The 20,342-nt window shown below is 35.6% G+C and overlaps 2 protein-coding genes across 2 annotated transcripts; one reads left to right on the forward strand and one right to left on the reverse strand.

Moving 5' to 3' along the window:
* The first annotated feature begins 12,344 nt into the window (after window positions 1-12,344).
* LOC112172793 (ras-related protein RABC1) lies at window positions 12,345-14,579 on the forward strand. The gene is made up of 6 exons (XM_024310277.2): window positions 12,345-12,584; window positions 12,679-12,747; window positions 13,041-13,106; window positions 13,234-13,355; window positions 14,060-14,188; window positions 14,279-14,579. Exons 1-6 carry the CDS (start codon window positions 12,443-12,445, stop codon window positions 14,390-14,392), a joined length of 642 nt encoding a protein of 213 aa, XP_024166045.1. The 5' UTR covers window positions 12,345-12,442; the 3' UTR covers window positions 14,393-14,579.
* A 618-nt stretch (window positions 14,580-15,197) lies between these two features.
* On the reverse strand, window positions 15,198-19,240 carry LOC112169279. Its single transcript, XM_024306294.2, has 5 exons — window positions 19,024-19,240; window positions 16,978-17,308; window positions 16,592-16,713; window positions 15,622-15,815; window positions 15,198-15,536 (listed from the first exon to the last, which is right to left on the reverse strand). Exons 2-4 carry the CDS (start codon window positions 17,231-17,233, stop codon window positions 15,651-15,653), a joined length of 543 nt encoding a protein of 180 aa, XP_024162062.1. The 5' UTR covers window positions 17,234-17,308; window positions 19,024-19,240; the 3' UTR covers window positions 15,198-15,536; window positions 15,622-15,650.
* Window positions 19,241-20,342: the final 1,102 nt, after the last annotated feature.

Here is a 20,342-nt window from a genome sequence, read left to right on the forward strand (position 1 = left end):
ATTAATGGTAATTGACCCTTTCATGGTGATGTTTGCCTTGGCTCCACTAGGCAAAGAAACAGAAGGAAAAGATGCATTCTTGTGGCTAGTACAAAGATATGGTGAATTAATAATGTGGTGAGTTGCTCCACTATCGATTATCCATTGATTAGGATCCACCAAAGACAAACCTGAAGCAAACTCTGTAGCAGAAGCAGCGTTAGCTTGAGGAGTTGGTGGCTGAGGATTCAATGCAGTAATAACCTAAGTGTATTGATCTTCAGTCAGGTTGGGAAGCGTGGCTTACAGCTCCTTAAATGAAGGTGTGCAATCAACATGACTAGCATAGGCATCATTGCGTGGTGGAGGTCGATTTCCTTGTTGTTGATTGCGTTTATAGAGCTGATGACCAGGTGGAAAGTCATGTTTCCTGTGACAAGTCTCCTCAGTATGATAAAATTTGCAACAATAGGTGCATTGAACTAGAGTACGATTACGAGAACTGCTGCCTTGATTGCCCGGATTAAAAGATTGCGACCTGAGATTGTTACGGATGGCCATTGTTGCCTCGTTGGATGGAGAAAGGAAAATAACACCAAGTTCTCGCTGCTTCTCTAGAGTTACTAAAGCATAGGCTTGTCGCACGGAAGGTAATGGACATTAGCAAAATTTGACCACGAGTACCTACATACGATTCATTCAAGCCATAAGGAATTGCATGAGTTTGGTGCGATCATTCTGTGCCCCACAAGTGCAATTCTCCACTGTATTGTATGAGGCAAGTTCGTCCAAAGTGCTTTCAACTTGGTATAATAAGCAGCGATTGACAACTGGCCTTATTCAATCTTGTAGATGTCTCTTTGAACCTGGAAGATACGTGGGGCGTTTCCAAGGCGAAGCGTTCCCTGAGATCTTCCCAAATAGCATGAGGTGTTGTGCAGGAGAGGACCGAATCAGCAAGGTCTGGTTCAAGAGAATTGAGAATCCAGGACAAGACCATGTCGTTGCATCGCTGCCATAGAGCATGCTCCTCTGGTTTCTTGATTGCAGAGGGTTCTTTGATTGCATCGATGATGAATCTGGTCTTATTCTTCGCACTCAAGGAGATCCTCATGGCCGACACCATGAGTTGTAATTGTCTCCTGTCAATTTCTTGGAGACAAGGATAAGACCGGGATGGTCTGAATGATGGAGGAATAGCAGATTTGCAGATTCATCAAAGGGGATGCCGCTGCCACCATTGGGAGTTTCAGAAAAGATATCGTCTCCAGCCATGAAAGGTTAGGGAAAACGAAGAAGGATGAAGGCTGCAAAAGAATTTGCAGAAGAAAGAAGAGTCAGGACGTTGCCTGCTCTGATACCATAAAGAATTATAATTGTGATTGAATTGATATTCCTATTGATAATCATCAATATATATATATATATATATATATATATATATATATATATATATATATATATATATATATATACAGATCCTATCCAGAGCGAGGCATCGCTTTGAAATTTCAGAGCGAGGTTAGGGTTTAGAGTCACTTTTCGGTCGCATATCCACATCTCAACCGTTCAGTTTCTAGGTACTAATGTATAGATCATCTCTGCAAAATTTCAACGAAATTGATGGTCTTTAAGGCATTGATAACTGCCTTAAAGCTAGTACGGTTCAGGTTGGACAGATTCAGTTCGTCCATTGGTTTAAGCGAGTTAGATACCTTAAAGACCATCAATTTCGTTGAAATTTTGCAGAGATGATCTATACATTAGTACCTAAAAACTGAACGGTTGAGATGTGGATATGCGACCGAAAAGTGACCCTAAACCTTAACCTCGTTCTGAAATTTCAAAGCGATGCCTCGCTCTGGATAGGATCTGTATATATATATATATATATATATATATATATATATATATATATAGGTTTGTAGATATTGTATAGGTGTCACTATAACCTAACCAGGGTTAGTGACTTGATAAATTGTAACTATAGTTAGGGTATTTTTGTTAACCATAGTTACTTCTCAAGTGTATATATAGGAGTGATGTTGTAAGATGAGGGACACGGTCCCTTCCCCTTGTAATCCCTTCATACTCTTGTACACATTTCCGCTATATAAATAAAATTTTCTCTCCTTTTGTGTAAGTGGTATCAGAGCTAGAACTACTCAAGATCTAGTTTGTATATAGTGATCAAGCGTCAAGCTTGAGGAAACTCAAGCAGCATATCCATCCAGTAAGTGTTCTTACTATGTAAATTACCTTTTGTCTATTATCTTGTTCTTATTACCTTGTTCATCTGTTAGAACTAAAAATTTTGTTATAAAAAGATTTGTCACTCATATTTCATAGTAAAACCCATACTCTCTCAAAGCTCATATCCCTTCATAGCCGTATAAACCAAGTGGTGGTTGTCAGGCTTTCTGGGAATCGGTTTTAAGCACCAGAGAGAACTGGTTTTAGGTACCCTCTATGAAATATTAATGGCGAAACTTTTTGTAACAGAACCTTTAGAATGTTTATATGATGAACAAAATTATGATCATACTTTACATATTCCAAAAAATTATAATAAGGATATTTCTGTTCTTAGTAGTACTGTAAATTCTATATGTGATATGTTACATATGCAATCAAAAAATCAAAAAACATATAGTGAAAAAGTTGAACAACAACTTTCTAATCTAAGTACTACAACAAGCAAGATTGAACAAAAAATTCAATCTCTTGCTCAAATTGTAGACATAGATCTCAAAACAGAGACTAAAGAACAAATACAAGAGTTAACTAAAACAGTTAATACTCTTATTTTACAACAAGATGTGATGAGTTATCCTGGAGATAACCAAATCCCCAGACTATTCTACGGAACAGAAGATATAATGGTTCTTCAAAACAAAGAACCAAATCAAGATGAATATAATAATATAGTTGAAATATTAGACTATTGGAAAACGATCTATAAAGATCCTCAGTCAACAATTGAAGAAAGAAATCATATTTTAAACCAAATAAGAACAACTTGTTTAGAATATGAAGACTTGCTCTCTTATTTCAACTATAACATTAATATGTTGTCAGAAGATGAAACAACATCTTCCGAGTCACAAGAAAGTGAAAATGAAATAAATACTTTAAGTGATGAAGACACTGACACAGAAGAAAAAACTTCTGACACCCAAAAGAAAAGAAAGGCTAAAGAATCTCTTCCAGAGTTTACTAACGAAGAAGCTTTTGAAGAATACTTGAGAAATACTCAAGAAGACATTCATGATGATTTTATTAAAATGACAAATTATGCTTCATCTTCTGGAATAAAAAATGAACCTATGGACCACCCAAGTCCAACTTATACCAGAAGAGACGATATGAATAAACAAACAGTGGCCCAAAACGGAACATATCTTGATCTAACTCATATACCTTTTAAAGATCAAGAAAAAACAATAGAAGACTGGGCACAATCCATGTCCATTCTAATAACTAATTATAAAAACACATGGACAAAAGAAAGATTTCTAGACTACATAGCAGCAACATTGCAAGGAGACACTTTGCAGTGGTTAAAACAGTGGGAAGGATCCCCAGAAGGAAAACTACAAAAATTAAATTTGTTAACCAACTTTAAAGACTTTGACTCAATACTACATGGCTTTACACAAATAATAAAAGAACATTTGTGTGGTGCTACGGATGAAAAAATTATCCATGAAGATGCTGACTATATATTGTCAAAAATGGAACTTTGCGATATATGTCGATTTGAAGAATATGCTCAAATGTATAAAAAGTACTATTTTAAAGTAAGACCAGAATCAAGCATATACTGGTTAACACAATTTTTTCATAAACTCCCTAACCCATGGGATGAATTAGCATTAAGAAGTTATCCTGACTTCTTAAACAGAATAAATAAAAGTGATACTTTAGGTTTCAGAATAAACTTTGTTCTGAGACTTATTACTGATAAATGTGTTGAAGTCAGAGCTAAAAAGCAGGTAAAAAGCCAAATTAGCAATGATGCAAGAGGTAGAAAATGTTGCGATAATATACTTAGAGAAAATTGGAAAATTGGGTGTAACCCACAACCAAGATCTTCGAAAAGGCGGAGATATAAATGGAAGCCATTTAAAAAGAAAAAATTTTCAAAAAAGAAAAAGTATATCAGAAAGAAAAAACAGATGGGAAAAAATCCTAAGCATAAAAAGTGCAGATGTTATATTTGTAATGAAGAAGGACATTATGCTCCAGAATGTCCTAGAAAAGGAAAGAATACCAAAAAGATGGTCAAAATGGTTGAAGAAAACAACCTAGAAATATTGTTAGGAGAAGAAATCTCTGACGATGAAGACATCCTTTATGAGTTAGAAACTGAAAGTGATAGCTCAGAAGAAGAAGAATTCATCTTTATGCTAAAAGAGCATATTGAAGAAAATTCTGAAGAAGAACTTCAAAATATAAAATTAAAAGATGTCATTAGAGAAGAAATAAGCTTTTCTAATGAACAACTACAGACTTTAGAAAAAGCTAAATACTCAATAAATAAAGATGCTATTTATAAAAATTCTAGATTTCAAATATTTTCTCATAGAATATTTGAGCAATTCAGTGGAAATACCACAGCTCAATGTACTGAGGAAGGAACAATGGAAATCCCATTATTTGATAAAAAGAGAATAGAAAGATGGAGGAAAAAACATCCAGAGATAAGATATGTTCATATTGGTCTAATTCAGATCACTATAACTGCGTTGTTTAGGCAAGGTTTGGACACACCAATACTTGCTGTAGTTTTTGATAAAAGACTTAACAATCCACTCCAGTCAATGATTGGAGGTATTCAATCTAATCTGGTAAATGGAATAGTTTGGTTTAACATCAAACCAAATTACTTTATATCTATAACAGATAGAAATATTGAAAATTCAATAAAAATAAAGATTCAACTCAAAAATTTAAGTATGGATCAAAACTCCCAGGATTTAGCAATCCAATGGAGAACAATTCATGAGCTAACCAGGCTCCCTCAAACATCAGTAAAAGAGTTAGATAGAAATATTGTTGAATTGTTCGAACCAAGACCCTTCGACACAGAAATTCAACCAACACTATTATGTTGGAAAGATTTAGAAGTACCAAAACAATGGTTATTTAATAACTTTGTAGGAGAAAGTCTTAGTAGTAGCAAACCAGCTACTATAGAGTTTCAATCCTCCGGGAACAATCTCTACTTTAGAGACAAAAGATCACAAAGTCAAAAATGGCTAGAATTTCCCCAAAAGGGAAAGTCAAAATTGCAAGAAAATAAGCCACTAGTCATAAACAATGACAGTGACTTAACAAAGGAAAAAGAAGAAGAAGAAGAAGAAGCTATTGCACTAAAACAAGTGCAAATCCCTATCATGCCAGGGACAAGCTATGAAAAAGAAAGAAATGAAAATAAATAAAGAAATAATAAATTTTTTCGAAATGTATTATATTCCAACCGGGAATGAAGATATTCTTTTTGCCCCTAGCCAAGGGAAAAAGAGATATACATATGTTTTAGGAGAATTTAAATTTGCAGGCTATAAACCATATAGTCTTTGTTCATTAATAGATACAGGAGCAACAGTCTGTGCATGCAGGCCTAATGCTCTACCATCAGAAAAATGGACATTAATGAAACACCCCATTAATGTCTCAGGTATAAAAGGAAAAGATATAAAAATTGAGCATAAAGCTAAAAAAATAGCAATATGGTTAAATGGTGTTAAATATATAATACCAAAAATTATAGCTTTTCCAGAAATGAATGGAAATGTCATATTAGGTAATAACTTTACATTTGCCTACTATCCTATTCTTCTCGATATAGGATACATAGCCCTTAATGTAAACAACATTAAAGGTGAAATACACAAAATTCCCTTCCTACCACACCATAAATATAAATGTCACAAAGGTTTCGTGCCCAGCCAGCGTGGTGACCAAGAAGTAATCACTGAACTTGAAAAGGTAGATAATACAAGCCCTACTATTGAAAAAATAGACCATACACAATCTACTATTGAAAAAATAGACCATACACAATCTACTGTTGGAAAAATAGACCATACTAAACCTACCAAACTTACTAATTCTACAAAACCTGTAGAAACAAAACTTCACGTGGTTAGTGAAACACATTGGGTATACAAAGTCTTAGAAGAAAACTTTAGTGAAAATCCATTAAATCTCTGGATAAAAAGTCCAAGATATTGTGTACTTAAACTTCGAAATCCTGAAGTAATAATACGGGTCAAACCAATGATCTATACCAGACAGGATATCAATGAATTTGATATTCAAATAAAAGAGTTAAAGGAAAAGAATCTCATAGAAGAAACTATGAGCCCACACTCTAGTCCTACATTTATGGTAAGAAACCATGCAGAAATTAAAAGAGGAAAAGCACGAATGGTAATCAACTATAAGCGGTTAAATGAGCAATTAGAGTTCAATGGATACTTTATCCCTCGAAAAGATGTTTTAATCAATCAAACCAAAGGAGCTAAAATCTTTAGTAAATTTGATTGTAAATCAGGATTTTGGCAACTAAAAGTAACAGAGGAGTCAAAACCATTGACTGCCTTTAGTACTCCATGTGGACACTACCACTGGAATGTTATGCCTTTCGGGTTAAACATTGCCCCTCAGGTATTCCAAAGATGGATGGATAGTGTCTTTAAAGACCTTAAAGATTTCTGTGTTGTCTACATAGACGATATCTTAATTTTCTCTAAAAACAGAGAAGATCATAAAAAACATCTTCAAATTTTGTGTAGTAAATTCCAAAAACACGGAATTATACTATCACCCAAGAAAATTGACATAGAACAAGAATCTATAGATTTTCTTGGAATAACTCTAAATCATTCAGGAATAAAGCTACAAGAGCATATAGTCTCTAAAGTGAGAGACTTTCCTGAAGAGTTAACTGATAAAAAACAATTACAAAGTCTATTGGGAATTTTAAACTATGGAAGAAGTTTTATCAAAGGATTATCTCAAAAAGAGATTCCTTTAATAGAAAAATTAAAGAAAAATAAAGAATTTTGTTGGACAGAAAAAGATAAAAGAATTTTAAGGCAAATTAAACAAGATTTAAGCAAAATTCCTGAAGTTTATTTCCCAAAATCAGGAGATAAGCTAATCTTAGAAACAGATGCTTCAGATAACTGTTGGGGATGTGTATTAAAAGCAATTCCTACAGAAAAATGGGAAGAAAAGAATCCTCCCATGTTTGAAAATACAATAAGGGTTAGGAAACAACCTATTCCCAAGAAACTTCAAAAAGAAGAATTAATATGCGGATATAATTCCGGAAAATTTAAACCAAATGAGATTAAATACATAATCTTTGAAAATGAGCTCTTAGCCATAAAACTTGCTTTAAAAAGATTTCATATTTATTTGGCCCCTGAGAATTTTATCATTAGAACTGACAACCAAGCAGTTCGTGATTTCCTTATTAATAAAAGAAATATTTTAGAAGGAAGAAGATTAAAATGGTACAATCATATTGCGATGTATACTTTTGAAGTAGAACATCTCAAGAGTTCTAATAATTTTCTTGCTGATTATTTAAGCAGGTATGGATAAAGGCAAAGAAATCATAGATTCATCCAACACAGGGTGGATTACTATTGCTAAAAAGGCACCAGCTCAAAGTTCTTCCAGGCCAACCCAGCCTCAGCAAAGGCCAAAACAGCCTTATTTTCAGAACAAAGCTAAACCGGCTTATATCTGTTACGCTGTCTTTGAAGGATTCCAAACAGGCGTCTTTCACAGTTGGGCAGAATGCTGTGCTGCGATAACCAGATATCGTGGAGCATTCTGGAAAAGTTATACTAATGTTGATATTGCTGCATTAGAATATCAAAAGTATATTGCAGCAAAATTAAAATGTCAAGTGCAAAAAACACAAGACATAGCGGCTCAATCATCTCAATCAGAGGTGAAAGATTTCTACAATCCAGGCCTTCCTGGTGAAATTTATAATTCAGTAAATGGAGTATGGAAAGCTCATATTTCAGGAATCAAAAAAGATTTCAGAGTACAGCTAACCCTGCTGGCAACTCAAGTCTCAGATCTAGTAGCACAACTAGACGCTGAGAAGGTAAAAAACTTCAAATTCAAACATGCCAGCCTCCAAGTATTAAAACAAATAAATTTGAGTGAGGATTTTTCACTTGAGAAAATAACCAGTTTTCTCTAGTTGTCAGAATTGTTGGATGATATTATTGATCCAACATTTGAACAGATTAAAAGGATTTGTCTTTTTGAAAAAACAAAAAGTCATCTTCCTGGACATATTTTTTCTGATATTTATAACAAAATCCACGATCATGAGCAAATAATTCAAGATCTGTTTATGGAATATTCAGAATCACTGAATATGAAAGAATTTAACATCCCAAAACTCAGCTTCATCATAAATCATGATGACTGGGAATTAGCAGCAGTTGAATGGGGAATAGTTAACCAGATTATTTTCCAAAGCTTAAATACTGATGAAATAAAAAACTTTCCTCAATTCATTAAAACAATGGTATATCACGTAGCCAAAAGCTACAGACTCTCCAAATATTTAACCTTCAGCATTGTAAGTACAATTGGATGGAGAGAAAGAGAAAAGTTCTTCCAACCATACCAAATATGGTTGTTGATAGAAACAGAGGATCATCAAGTTAACCAAACTATGGTCCCCAATGAAGAAGTTAATAGGGTAATCAGCACCCTAAATTTAAAACACTACGCAACCAAATGTGGAGCTCAACTGAAGCAAGTTGCAGAAGAGGTCAGACAAAGTAATCTGCTTAAACTGACCGATGGAAAAAGAATTTTTGTCACCCATATGGCAAGCAGCTATCAGCCAACTCCTGAACAACAGAAGGAGGCCGACGACCTGTTGGCTACCATAGCCATAGATGTTACACAATTAGACATCCCAATAATGCTGGCACATGAGATTGAAGAACTAGCATATCTACAGCACCCAGACGACGCCAATTCCAGCTCAAACCAGAGTTTGGGATTAGATGACGTGGGCTACCACAATCTGGAAAATGCTATGGAAGCATAGTGGGCCCCACGGATCCATACCGACAGAAACGACAACAAGATAAAAAGTCTACAGTCGCTTCGAAGGCGGTAGAGGTTTGTAGATATTGTATAGGTGTCACTATAACCTAACTATATATATATATATATATATATACATATCCTATCCAGAGCGAGGTTGGGGTTTAAGGTCACTTTTCGGTCGCATTTCCACATCTCGACCGTTCAGTTTTTAGCTACTAATGTTTAGATTATCTCTGCAAAATTTCAACTAAATTGATAGTCGTTAAGGCATTGATAAATGTCTTAAAGCCAGTATGGTTCAAGTTTGACATATTCAGTTCGTCCATTGGTTTAAGCGAGTTAGATACCTTAAAGATCATCAATTTGGCTGAAATTTTGTAGAGATGATCTATACATTAGTACCTAAAAACTGAACGGTCGAGATGTGGATATAAAACCAAAAAGTGACCCTAAACCCTAACCTCGCTCTGAAATTTCAAAGCGAGGCCTCACTCTAGATAAAATCTGTATATATATATACACATACATACATACATACATATACACACACAATCTTGATCAACAAAACAAATCTTTGTTGTAAACGCACTTTTCGAAGTTGAAATTGATATTCAGCAATATCTAATTTTAATTGCAAATAGAAAGACATGATTGTATAAAATATAAAATAATGTCAGAATAAAATAAAGAGAATAAAGATACACAATATCCTGTTGTTCTTCTTCATACAGATCCAGAATCTTTTGATTATGATTGTTATAACTTATATAATATTCCTTTTGAAAATTTTCAAATTATTATTTCAATGATTAAGAAAAGACTAGATAGGTGCAAAAAGGTTCTTGAATTATTAGCAGTCTAAGAGTTCCAAATCCTGTCAACTCATTTCCAAATACTGTGAAGCCATTTCAAATCCAGTTAAGCCCCTCAATTCCAGTTTAGCTTAGCCAGTACGAGTGGAACATAGACGGCATGAGTGAATACAGAATCATCCAACACATCAATGAAATGTTAATGGTTAGCAATGTTTACAAAAATACAAAAACAGATAGAGAAATCGGTAACATCCTCGTAGCAGGATTTACTGGCCAATTGAAAGGATGGTGGGATAATTATCTCACATCTGATCAACGCAATCAAATTTTAAGCAGTGTCAAAATAGAACAAACAACTGGTGCAATGATTGTTGACCAGCAAAATCTGCCTGTAACCGATGTAGTAGCAACGCTTTGTTACTCCATCATGACTCACTTTATAGGTGATCACAAAGCAATCAAAGATAGAATGGCCGAAACCCTTACAAATCTAAGATGTAAAAAGCTTCAAGATTTTCGTTGGTACAAAGATGTTTTCCTCTCAAAAGTCATGCTTAGAACAGACTCAAACCAACCTGTATGGAAAGAAAAATTCATATCAGGATTACCAAATCTTTTTGCTGAAAAAATTAGACAAAAATTAAAACAAACTTATGGCAATGAAATTCCTTATGGAGATTTAACCTATGGACAGTTAATTAGTACGATTAACACCACAGGTTTAGAACTCTGTAATGATATTAGGTTAAAAGCCCAAATGAAAAAGAATCAAATCACAACAAAGAAAGAACTAGGATCTTTTTGTGAACAATTTGGATACCAATCTCTCAAATCTCCTTCTAGGAAAAAGCCAAAGCATCATAAAAAATATTCAAAGTATTATAAAAAACGTAGGTCAAACCCAGAAAGAAAAGTCACATCTAAACCCTATACAAGCTCAAAACCTTATAAAAAATACAAAAGAAAATTTGTCAAGAAAGACTCAGGTCAAAACCCAAAACTACCTATTTGCTACAAGTGTGGCAAAGCAGGACATTACAAAAAAGATTGTCGAGTCAAACAAAAAATCAATGCTTTAAATCTTGACGAAGAGACAAAAAACAAACTTCTCAAAATCATGCTTGATTCAGAATCAGATAGCTCAGACTATGACGACTCTGATTCAGAAGAAGCTTTGCAAATAGACGAAATTGACTTCTCAGAAACTTCAAGTTCTGATGAAGAAGAAACAGAATGTAAAATCTCAAAAGAAGGAATAAAAATTTGTAACTGCAAAGACAAATTAAAAATTCAAATGATTTCCCGAAAAACAAAAAATGAGTTTTTAGAAATAGCTGCAAAAATGGAAGACACAGAACTTCAAGCTCAATTTCTTACTATCTTCAAAGATTTAATTAAAGAAGATATAGGAAAAGATAATCAGTCAAATGACCTTTATAACATAAAAGATATTTTTCAAAGATTCGATAAAAGACAAAAATCTGAAGTAACAATTTCAGATTTACAACAAGAAATAAACCAAGTCAAAAAAGATATAATTCTTTTAAAAACAGAAATTGCAGAACTCAAGAGTAAACCTACAAATGAGGAACCATCCAAAATTGAAGAAAAAGGAGAAAATAGCCAAAACGATCAAAATATTCAAGAAAATGTGTTTAATGAACACAAGTTTAATGAACAATTTATTGGATTTATTACTAGAGTAACCTACCAAAAATGGAAAACATTAATAACTCTAGCAATTTCAGATTCTTATACTATCCAAATAGTTGCCTTGATTGATTCAGGAGCAGATATGAACTGTATTCAACAAGGTATAATACCTACCAAATATTGCGAAAAATCAAAAGAAAAACTCACTGGAGCAGAAGGATCAAAATTGAAAATACGATACAAATTACCAAAAGTTCATGTATGTGTAGATAATATCTGCATCCAAACATTTCTCACAGTTGTCACCAACTTAGACACTGAACTGATTCTAGGAACCCCTTTTATCAGTTTAATCCATCCATTTTTGACAACTGATGAAGGTCTAGAAACAACAATTTTAGGTCAAACAATTCGTTTTCCTTTTATTGAAAGGGCAAAAACTAGAAACTTAAACTTAATTCGAAATGCTGCAATCACCAAAAGGGTCAATTTAATTCAACACCCTTCATGATCCATATCCAAACCAAACCGATCAAATTAAACACATCCTGGAGCACCCTTTTGCTGTGTTCCGTAGCCTCTACTTTAATTGAGAAACACGTCCTTCCCAAAAATAAACAAAATTGACAAACACGTTACCGAAAAGAGCGAAGTAACCACTACCACGCATCATCATTTCCACGCCACGTGGTAAAATCAAAACGTCGACTACCAGTACAAAACCACCTGTCCCGCGCCGCACCAGATTCGTCCGCCCCCACCGCCCCCCACTCGCTTTCGAAGAATATTTTAGAGCCTTCTTCTTCTTCTTCTTCAACAGCTCCTTTCACTTTGTCTTCCAAACAGAGCTTTACCCTTCGGTTCGGTTCTTAATTGAGGGTTTTGGTCTGATGGCAACGACGTCGTCTTTAAATGAGGCGGAGTTCGAGTACTTGTTTAAGCTGCTGATGATCGGCGACTCCGGCGTCGGCAAGAGCACCCTCCTCTTGAGTTTCACTTCCAATACCTTTGAGGATCTCTCTCCTACTATCGGTAAGTGAAAGTTCCCATTCGCTTAACCTCTTGGTTTTTTATTTCAAAGATTACTTCTTCTTCTTTTTCGCTGAAAGGTTTTGATATTTTGTAGGTGTGGATTTTAAGGTGAAGCATGTTACTCTTGGGGGTAAAAAGTTGAAGCTGGCAATATGGGATACAGGTAATTAGTTGATACAGTACATCTTTCAATTTAGTTTTTAGTGTAAATGAAATTATTGATCCTTGTGTCGTGTTGGGCACACATTGTCCTACTCTATAGTGAATGGTTTACATTGTCCAAGTTCAATAGTGAATGGTTTACTTTACTTATTTGGTTGTATTGCTAGCCCAATATTAGGAGAGATGTTTTGTTATAGGATCTTACTTATGTGTTATGATAAGATGGGATTTTGGGCTGGTTAGTGTAGGACTTTTAGTTGGTTCTTCATTGGGATAAAATTGTTTATGATGCAGCTGGACAGGAAAGGTTTAGAACTCTTACTAGTTCCTACTACAGAGGAGCGCAAGGCATAATCATGGGTATGTTTTTTCTTGTTTAGTTCTCTCTATCCAATACTTTTGATATGGTATTTCATATTTGTATGTTAGATGCTCTTTAACTGTCGATGGAATTCTTTAGTTGATTTTACTTGTTTATCTAATGCAGTGTATGATGTAACGCGACGGGACACATTTACAAATTTATCTGATATATGGGCTAAAGAAATTGACCTGTATTCCACAAGCCCAGATTGCATCAAAATGCTTGTTGGAAACAAGGTTGATAAGGTATGTCCTCCACTATGTTCTGTTATTAATTATCTCACTTTTGTTGTATCATGGTAGTGGATGGTTGGTTTTGATCCAGTATTCCTTTCTATAGATAAGAATCTACATACAAAGTCACCTTAAAGTGGATTTTGTTGTCTCTTAAGCCTATTAGACATTAGAAGTATTGATGTAGAATAGAGAAACATACATCCAGAAGCAGATGTAAGAATGGATTCTGCTATTTGAGTAACTGTTTCCTTTTATTTTTGTTGATTTTGAGTACCCTTCCGCTGAGGGTATCCCTCTTGTTGATTATTATTATTATAATTAATAGCTAGTGTTGGAAACTTTGTGTTAGTCTGTTTGTTTGATCAGTCAGATCTTTCAAGGAGATGTTTTTCAGTACCTAAATCATGAATGGTGCAGATCATTATTCATGGATAGTTTCGCATGCACGCACTCGCTTAAGTTGCAAAGTTTGAGGGATCCCTTAGTTTAAATGTAATACATGTATATGTATGCCTTCTTTGACGAGTAGAATTCCACTAACCTGTTACATTTGCGTTCTATCTATTTAGGCAGTCTGACAATTGAAACCTTTGATTATTACAATTATAGTAATCTTGGAGCTGTAATACTAACTTTGACTTAAATACAATTAAATACTAGATTTTTGTATTCCATCTGTCATCAAGCGCCATTGACATAATTTTATATTACAGGAAAGTGAAAGGGTTGTTAGCAAAAAAGAGGGGCTGGACTTTGCAAGAGAATATGGATGCCTTTTTCTTGAGTGTAGTGCAAAAACACGAATAAATGTGGAGCAATGCTTCGAGGAACTTGTCCTAAAGGTATGGCCGCCGTTATTATGTTCTGTTACTTATACTTGGACTTCGAGCGTAAATTTGCATTGTGATGGTGTGATTGTGTTTGACTGGCAGATCTTGGAGACACCCAGTCTCCTGGCAGAGGGCTCAGCAGGTGTGAAAAGGAATAATATCTTCAAACAAAAACCTCAGTCTGAAGTGTCAACAGGTGGCTGTTGCTCATATTGAACTCCGAGATTCCAATATTTAGTTACATTTTTTTCTCTAGCATTTTCTTATTTTCCGCTAATTTATATGTGATATTAACAGTCCAACTCCAATTGTTATGTTCTGTGATTTTATCTTTATCCCAACCAGTGTTGATTAATATCTTCAGGTTTCAGAGTTCTATGTGAAGTTTGTACTATTCTTTTCCCATCTTTTTTTGGCCAATCATGAGGTTTTATGTGAACTTATTATCTTTTGATACCAGACTAATTGTTGCACCCTTTGTTATTTTCTCCTTTAATTTTCTTCTTTCACCAATGTTTTCCCCCACCTCTTCCCCTCCATGCCAACCAAGTCTGTGAACACTACTACCACCCGACCACATCCAGCAACATCACTCTTCCTCACTGCAACTACTTTCCGGCGGAACCTTTCTGTTCAAGGCACATTGGTGCCTAATTTTGATCGCTTCCAATTGCATTCTGTTGGGTTACTAAAATTCTGCAATAGTTCTGCAGCATTGCATCAGTGTGTGTGATTCGATAATGTATTGTTGCATCAATCTTGCTAGAAATTGCAATCTTTTGCAATTACCTATTGTTACGGTGAAATGGTTCATAAGGGCACAAGGCAACACGGATACTAGTGACAAGAACCATGGCCACAATGTTCATTCCTAGCCTAGGCCACTTGCCACCATCGAGTGATCAAATCAAATTGCTCTTAAAAAAGGAATGGAAGTTCTCAAATTGTTCTTAAAAGATGAATTGAAGGTAAGAGGTGAGATGGGGTTTGTTTGAACAGTAGCATAGTAGATGATAAATGATGCTGTAATTAAAAGTGAAGGCGTCTGGGAACCACTCCCTCTTATCAGGAAAAAAAAAAAAAATGACAGCTCCTGGTGTGAACCTTATATGACTAATGTTTTTACCACACATCAAAACTGTATGACAAAATAGAACAACAGGCCTAAAGAAACCATCTTGAATGTTCAATGGTATCAAAGAACACTGATTCCAGCGATACAAAATCTGTTGTGATAAAGACCTACAGAACACTAATGTTGCTTTCGAAGAGTGCAGCCTGCTACTGTGGAAACCCTTGCTTTCTGGACCCAGTCCATTAGTTAGAGAAGGCAAAATTAGTCCATCTACGCAGGGATTACCTATGAATGGACGAACGACCAAATGAGCTTTAGAAAACTAGCTTAAATGTTCATTGGCAACAGAGAACAATGACAACAATACTACCATCGGGAATAAGGTTCAACAAGAAGATCTTAAGCCATGGATTTCTTCTTCTCTTCCTCCAACTGCTGCAGCTCAGCCAGTCTCTGAGCCCACGCTCTGTCTCTTGCAACAGCAGCCATTTTATTCTCAATTCTCTTAATGTTTTTCTTTCTTTTGGCCTCCTGCACCAGAGCTTTCCTCTTCTTTTTCTCTGACTGTATAAAACAAAACATAATCCACATTAGGACTTAAAAAAGGCAAAGTTTTGTGCCCCGTGCATATGGAGGCAGCTGAAATTCCATTGCAGCCTAAGGATTGTCCCAGGACAAGAAGCTGAAAATTAGTACAACAGTTGACAAGAGTCCTTTTTTAAAGAACAAGAGCAAATAAAAGCTTAGCCCAGTTAACAACAAATGACAAGACAAAAAAACAAAAAGGGAAACATATCCCCTTGTCCTGGTACAAGATCCTCTAATCAGTTAAAAACTCTCCAGACAGTGCAAACATCACCAAAGAAATTGTATGATTGAACTGTACATCCATAATGAAAGCAAGATATTTTGACAACTTGACTTTTTCTTTTGCAAGATAAATCATTTTTCACAGGAACATTTGCAAGGTAAACTGACATGTAGTGTCAATGGTGCGCTACTGAGTCCTAAAGCATTAATATGCAAGTCCACTTTACCGAACCAAACCTTCCTCACCCACCTAGTCTATCTAAAATCCAATCAAGCGTATGGATGATTAATACACGATCGATTATACATGCAGAGATTAAACATGAGCAAGTGCAATTGCTCTTGAGAAAATGAGGTCCTTTGTTATAGATCAGAAAAGTAACAAGAAGGTTCTTAGAACAAACTCCTAGTTATTTTCATGGACAGCATGCTTCTATTTCTATTTTGTATATAACTTTTACTTTTGAAACCATTATAGACCAAAAACAACTAAACCTAATAGAGTGGTGAAACGTTAATAAAATACATACCAAAATAAATGCACGACGCTGCCTCATGCGCTTCTTCTCATTCCTCCTCTTCACACTTCCTTCATTGGGTCTGCTAGGCACTATTGGTTCACCAGGAACATACTGAACCCCAGCATATGGTCCTGCATGGAGATTGTGATTCAATCGTATTAGATTTAAGTCAAATTTCCAACTAAATCATCTCCCAAAATTCCTAATCTTGTATATCAAAATCAACCGACTAAGCATTAGCAACATTAAAGGCCAAATATGTTTTTTTTTGCTTTTTGTTTTTGTTTTTGTTTTATCAATCATAAGATTTAAAACAGCGAAACATGTCCAACAAGTTACTTTACTCATACTAGTAACCTCAAATCAGATGGGCCAACTAGGGATGAAGAGCGTACCAGGAGGTCTTATGCTGGACCTTTTTCGACGAGGCTTATCCATGGGTCGCCGTTTTGGGAAACGAGCATCCGTCAAGCTGTGAAAATGGTTCAAAATTGGAAGAAACCATGGAGCCTGGCCACCGGAAACAAAGCGGAGCTCAGGTTTTAGGTGCACAGAGTTGGCAGTAAATGACGTTACAGAGCAAGTTGGGGTGCGAGATATTAGGGTTCGTGATAGGGGTCGGCACAAGGACCTTAATGCTCCAAATCCCATCTTAACCGCAGAAAAAATTGAATTAGATTTCAAGTCTGGATCAAGCTTTGATGAGTATGGTTTTAAGAACCCAATCTGAAACCAAAATAACCATTTTATAAGTTAAAGGTTGAAGCAAAAAACAGGAGAAAACAACCAAAATAAATCACATAATCAAACTAAAATATACTTCACCAAATGGCAGATAAATGTAGAGAAGATTTGTAAATGCACAACTCCATTGTGACCAACACATTGAAGGAAACAGATGAAATTACTCCTGATAACAAACCCTGATTCTTTTACCAAGTACCATATCGCGACTCATACAGGATCACGATATTCATGAATGAAGAAAGGGAACTTTCATTCATTGAAGTGTAGTTGTCAGGATGGAAAAGAAAAATATTCCAACTTTAACAATCCAATTACATTTCAAATTAATATATTTTCAACATCTAAGACAAAGTGAAACTAAACTACACTAAGCATCTGATAAGCTCCCTCATGCTAGCTTATCCATCAAACAATGTTGGGTATACAGTATCCTTTTAATGTCAACTATCATTTCCATGGTACATAGGCTAATTCAGTTATGCATTTAGACTTTAATTGCACATGAGTGGATGAATCTCAACAAAACCAAATAGACAGATGCATGATATCATGCTATGATATAAAAACTAAAGCTGTACATATCTCTGGACTATCATTTCACACCAGTGGTCTTGCTTAACCAGCGCCAAGCTCAGCTCACGCATGCCACATTTTCTGAATTTCAACCAATGGCCACCCTATTGTTACAATGTGTACGGTCGTTTGGTCTATTATTTCATGAATCTTATTAATATACCAATAGCCTACTTGGCACATGGGCAATGGATAAGACTGTTTCATTGATCCTATTTACCTAGCCCATGGAAAATAAATTAGACTATAAAATAGATTATTTCTCTAATATTGATCCAATGGTATTCTGGTAACACATAACCAACAACTCAAACTACAATGTCACTTGTAATATTCTTAGAAAAAAGAATTTCCCATATCTGCTTTGGAGACCCAGGGCCGAAACAAGGTTCTCCTGGCAAACCCTACAATCTTTAGAAGGCAGGAAACCCTAGCAAATAGTTAGCTAGGTACTCAAGGGGGTTTGAACCACAAACCACATGCGAGAAAATCACGGGCCAGACATGTTCCACTAAACCACAATCCCTAAGCCTTACAACATGGAACTAAGAAACAAAAGAAATTTGTATCTAATACATATCCATGTCAACATTTCCATATGGATTCATTTTCGCCGTCTCTCAAGAACCAAGGTTGAGATAGATTTGCAGGGTCTAGGAATTACTCAGACTGAGTCAAGAAAATGTTTTTCCTTTCTCTGTCGAAAACATGGATCAAAGACATGTTTATACCTATGTAGATTGAACGTGAAACAAAACTCCTTGTCCCGCATTCAATAATAAGACGTCATAGAACTTATATAAGCAACTGATAACTACAAATGAATCAACATTCCTAAATCAATTACTAAAAAAATCAAAGTCCCTGGATGATTGTAGTCATATAAATCAAAGTTATTAGTCAACAAGAAACTACCCACCTATCAAAAACCACACCAAGCTATGCAATTGCTCGATACCCACGATCAATAAGCTTGTAGAATTTTAGTGTTGAAGGTATAGTTTTCCGTTTCCACAGTACAAATCGATCATTTACAGTTAAAGCACAGACCATGACCAAATGGAAAAGCCCACATTGAAAGCACAGAAAACCTAAATGAAAATAGGGAAAGATCCCCTTACCTTTAAGAAGGCGAAACCCTAACCCTCGTTGTCTATTGGGAGCGAAGGTCTGGCTGAGACACAGGAATGGGCGGTGGCTTCAGACTGAGACGCTGAGAGTGAGAGACACGAACTGCTGAACGCAGAAACGAAAGCCACTACGAAGGAAAAAAGAAGGGTTTAAGACTTTTTTTTTTTTTTTTTTTTACAAAAATAGTGGCCGAATGAACTGCCACTCTCAAACTACGAGCACCTTAGGGATACATTTCCAAGGGGATATTTTTCACAAGTTGGGATTTGAAGTATAGATATCCTATTATTAAGAGAAGTCCTAGTCACACTTGCAGCCTAGCATGCTTTCACTAAACCAACCCGTTGGTTTTTTTTTTTTTTAATCTTTGGTGTAGATAAAATTACAGGTTATCGAAAGCTTTCAAGTTCGACCCTCATAGTCGTCTATTAGTTATTGTTTCTTAAGAAAAATGAGAATTGTCGGTGAGCCGTGACCTGTTGGTGAGCTAGCCTAACTAACACAGTGAATGCCATAAGTTCAAATCTCACTGACATTAGAGGTGGGGTGAGGAAAAATTGACGTCCAGAATAAAAATTAAAAATTAAAGAAAAATAAACACGAATTTTTTACACACCTAATGGGTGTGGGCAACTATCAGAGAAGGTGAGTGGTCATGCATGTATTTTCGTTTTTTGTTTTTTATTTTTTGATATTTGTGATTTTTTTTTTTTTTTTTTTGGTAAATGAGTGAAATTCATAGAAGAAAGGGGAAAAAGAACCCTTCCAGACAAAACAAAGAAACACAACTGTCAACCTGGAGAGGAAGAAGAGCAGTCACATTGTAAAATAATACATAGAGAGTGGGGAGGGTTCTGAACACAATCAGAAGAGCACTCCTCTCTGTGAGCTAAAGAAGCAACAAAGTGAGCTGCTTGATTCGCACTTCTGCTGGTCCAGGACTAGCTAACACGCCTTACAACCGATAAGGAGTGAAGATGGGAGACAATGTTCGTAGCCCGCCAATCCGGGACATATGACTTTTTTACCATGCAGTTAATCAACCTTTTGGAGTCGGAAGTAATGATTATCGCAACATCCGGGAAATCCAAAGCTAAAATTAGCGCCTCCTTCAAGGCCAAGGCTTCAGGGGCCATAGGGGAGGGGGCTAAGACTTTCATAGCTCGACCTCCTATTAGCAACACCCCCCCCCCCCCCCCCCCCCCCCGGATCTCTAGCAATTGAAGCAATGCCTCCAGTCATGGTAACCTGATGCCAAGAAGTGTCAGTATTAATACGAATGGAGTTAGAAGGAGGGGGACACCAAGAC

The sequence above is a fragment of the Rosa chinensis genome, chromosome 6, assembly GCF_002994745.2.
Source record: "Rosa chinensis cultivar Old Blush chromosome 6, RchiOBHm-V2, whole genome shotgun sequence".
NCBI lineage: Eukaryota > Viridiplantae > Streptophyta > Magnoliopsida > Rosales > Rosaceae > Rosa > Rosa chinensis.

Coding starts and splice junctions, on each gene's coding strand:
- LOC112172793 (XM_024310277.2), top strand. CDS start 12,443: ATGGCAACGACGTCGTCTTTAAATGAGGCGGAGTTCGAGTACTTGTTT. Junction 12,748..13,040: donor GCTGGCAATATGGGATACAG/GTAATTAGTTGA, acceptor TTTATGATGCAG/CTGGACAGGAAAGGTTTAGA. Junction 13,356..14,059: donor TTGGAAACAAGGTTGATAAG/GTATGTCCTCCA, acceptor TTTATATTACAG/GAAAGTGAAAGGGTTGTTAG.
- LOC112169279 (XM_024306294.2), bottom strand. CDS start 17,233: ATGGGATTTGGAGCATTAAGGTCCTTGTGCCGACCCCTATCACGAACC. Junction 16,714..16,977: donor GTCCAGCATAAGACCTCCTG/GTACGCTCTTCA, acceptor ATCTCCATGCAG/GACCATATGCTGGGGTTCAG. Junction 15,816..16,591: donor AGCGTCGTGCATTTATTTTG/GTATGTATTTTA, acceptor TGTTTTATACAG/TCAGAGAAAAAGAAGAGGAA.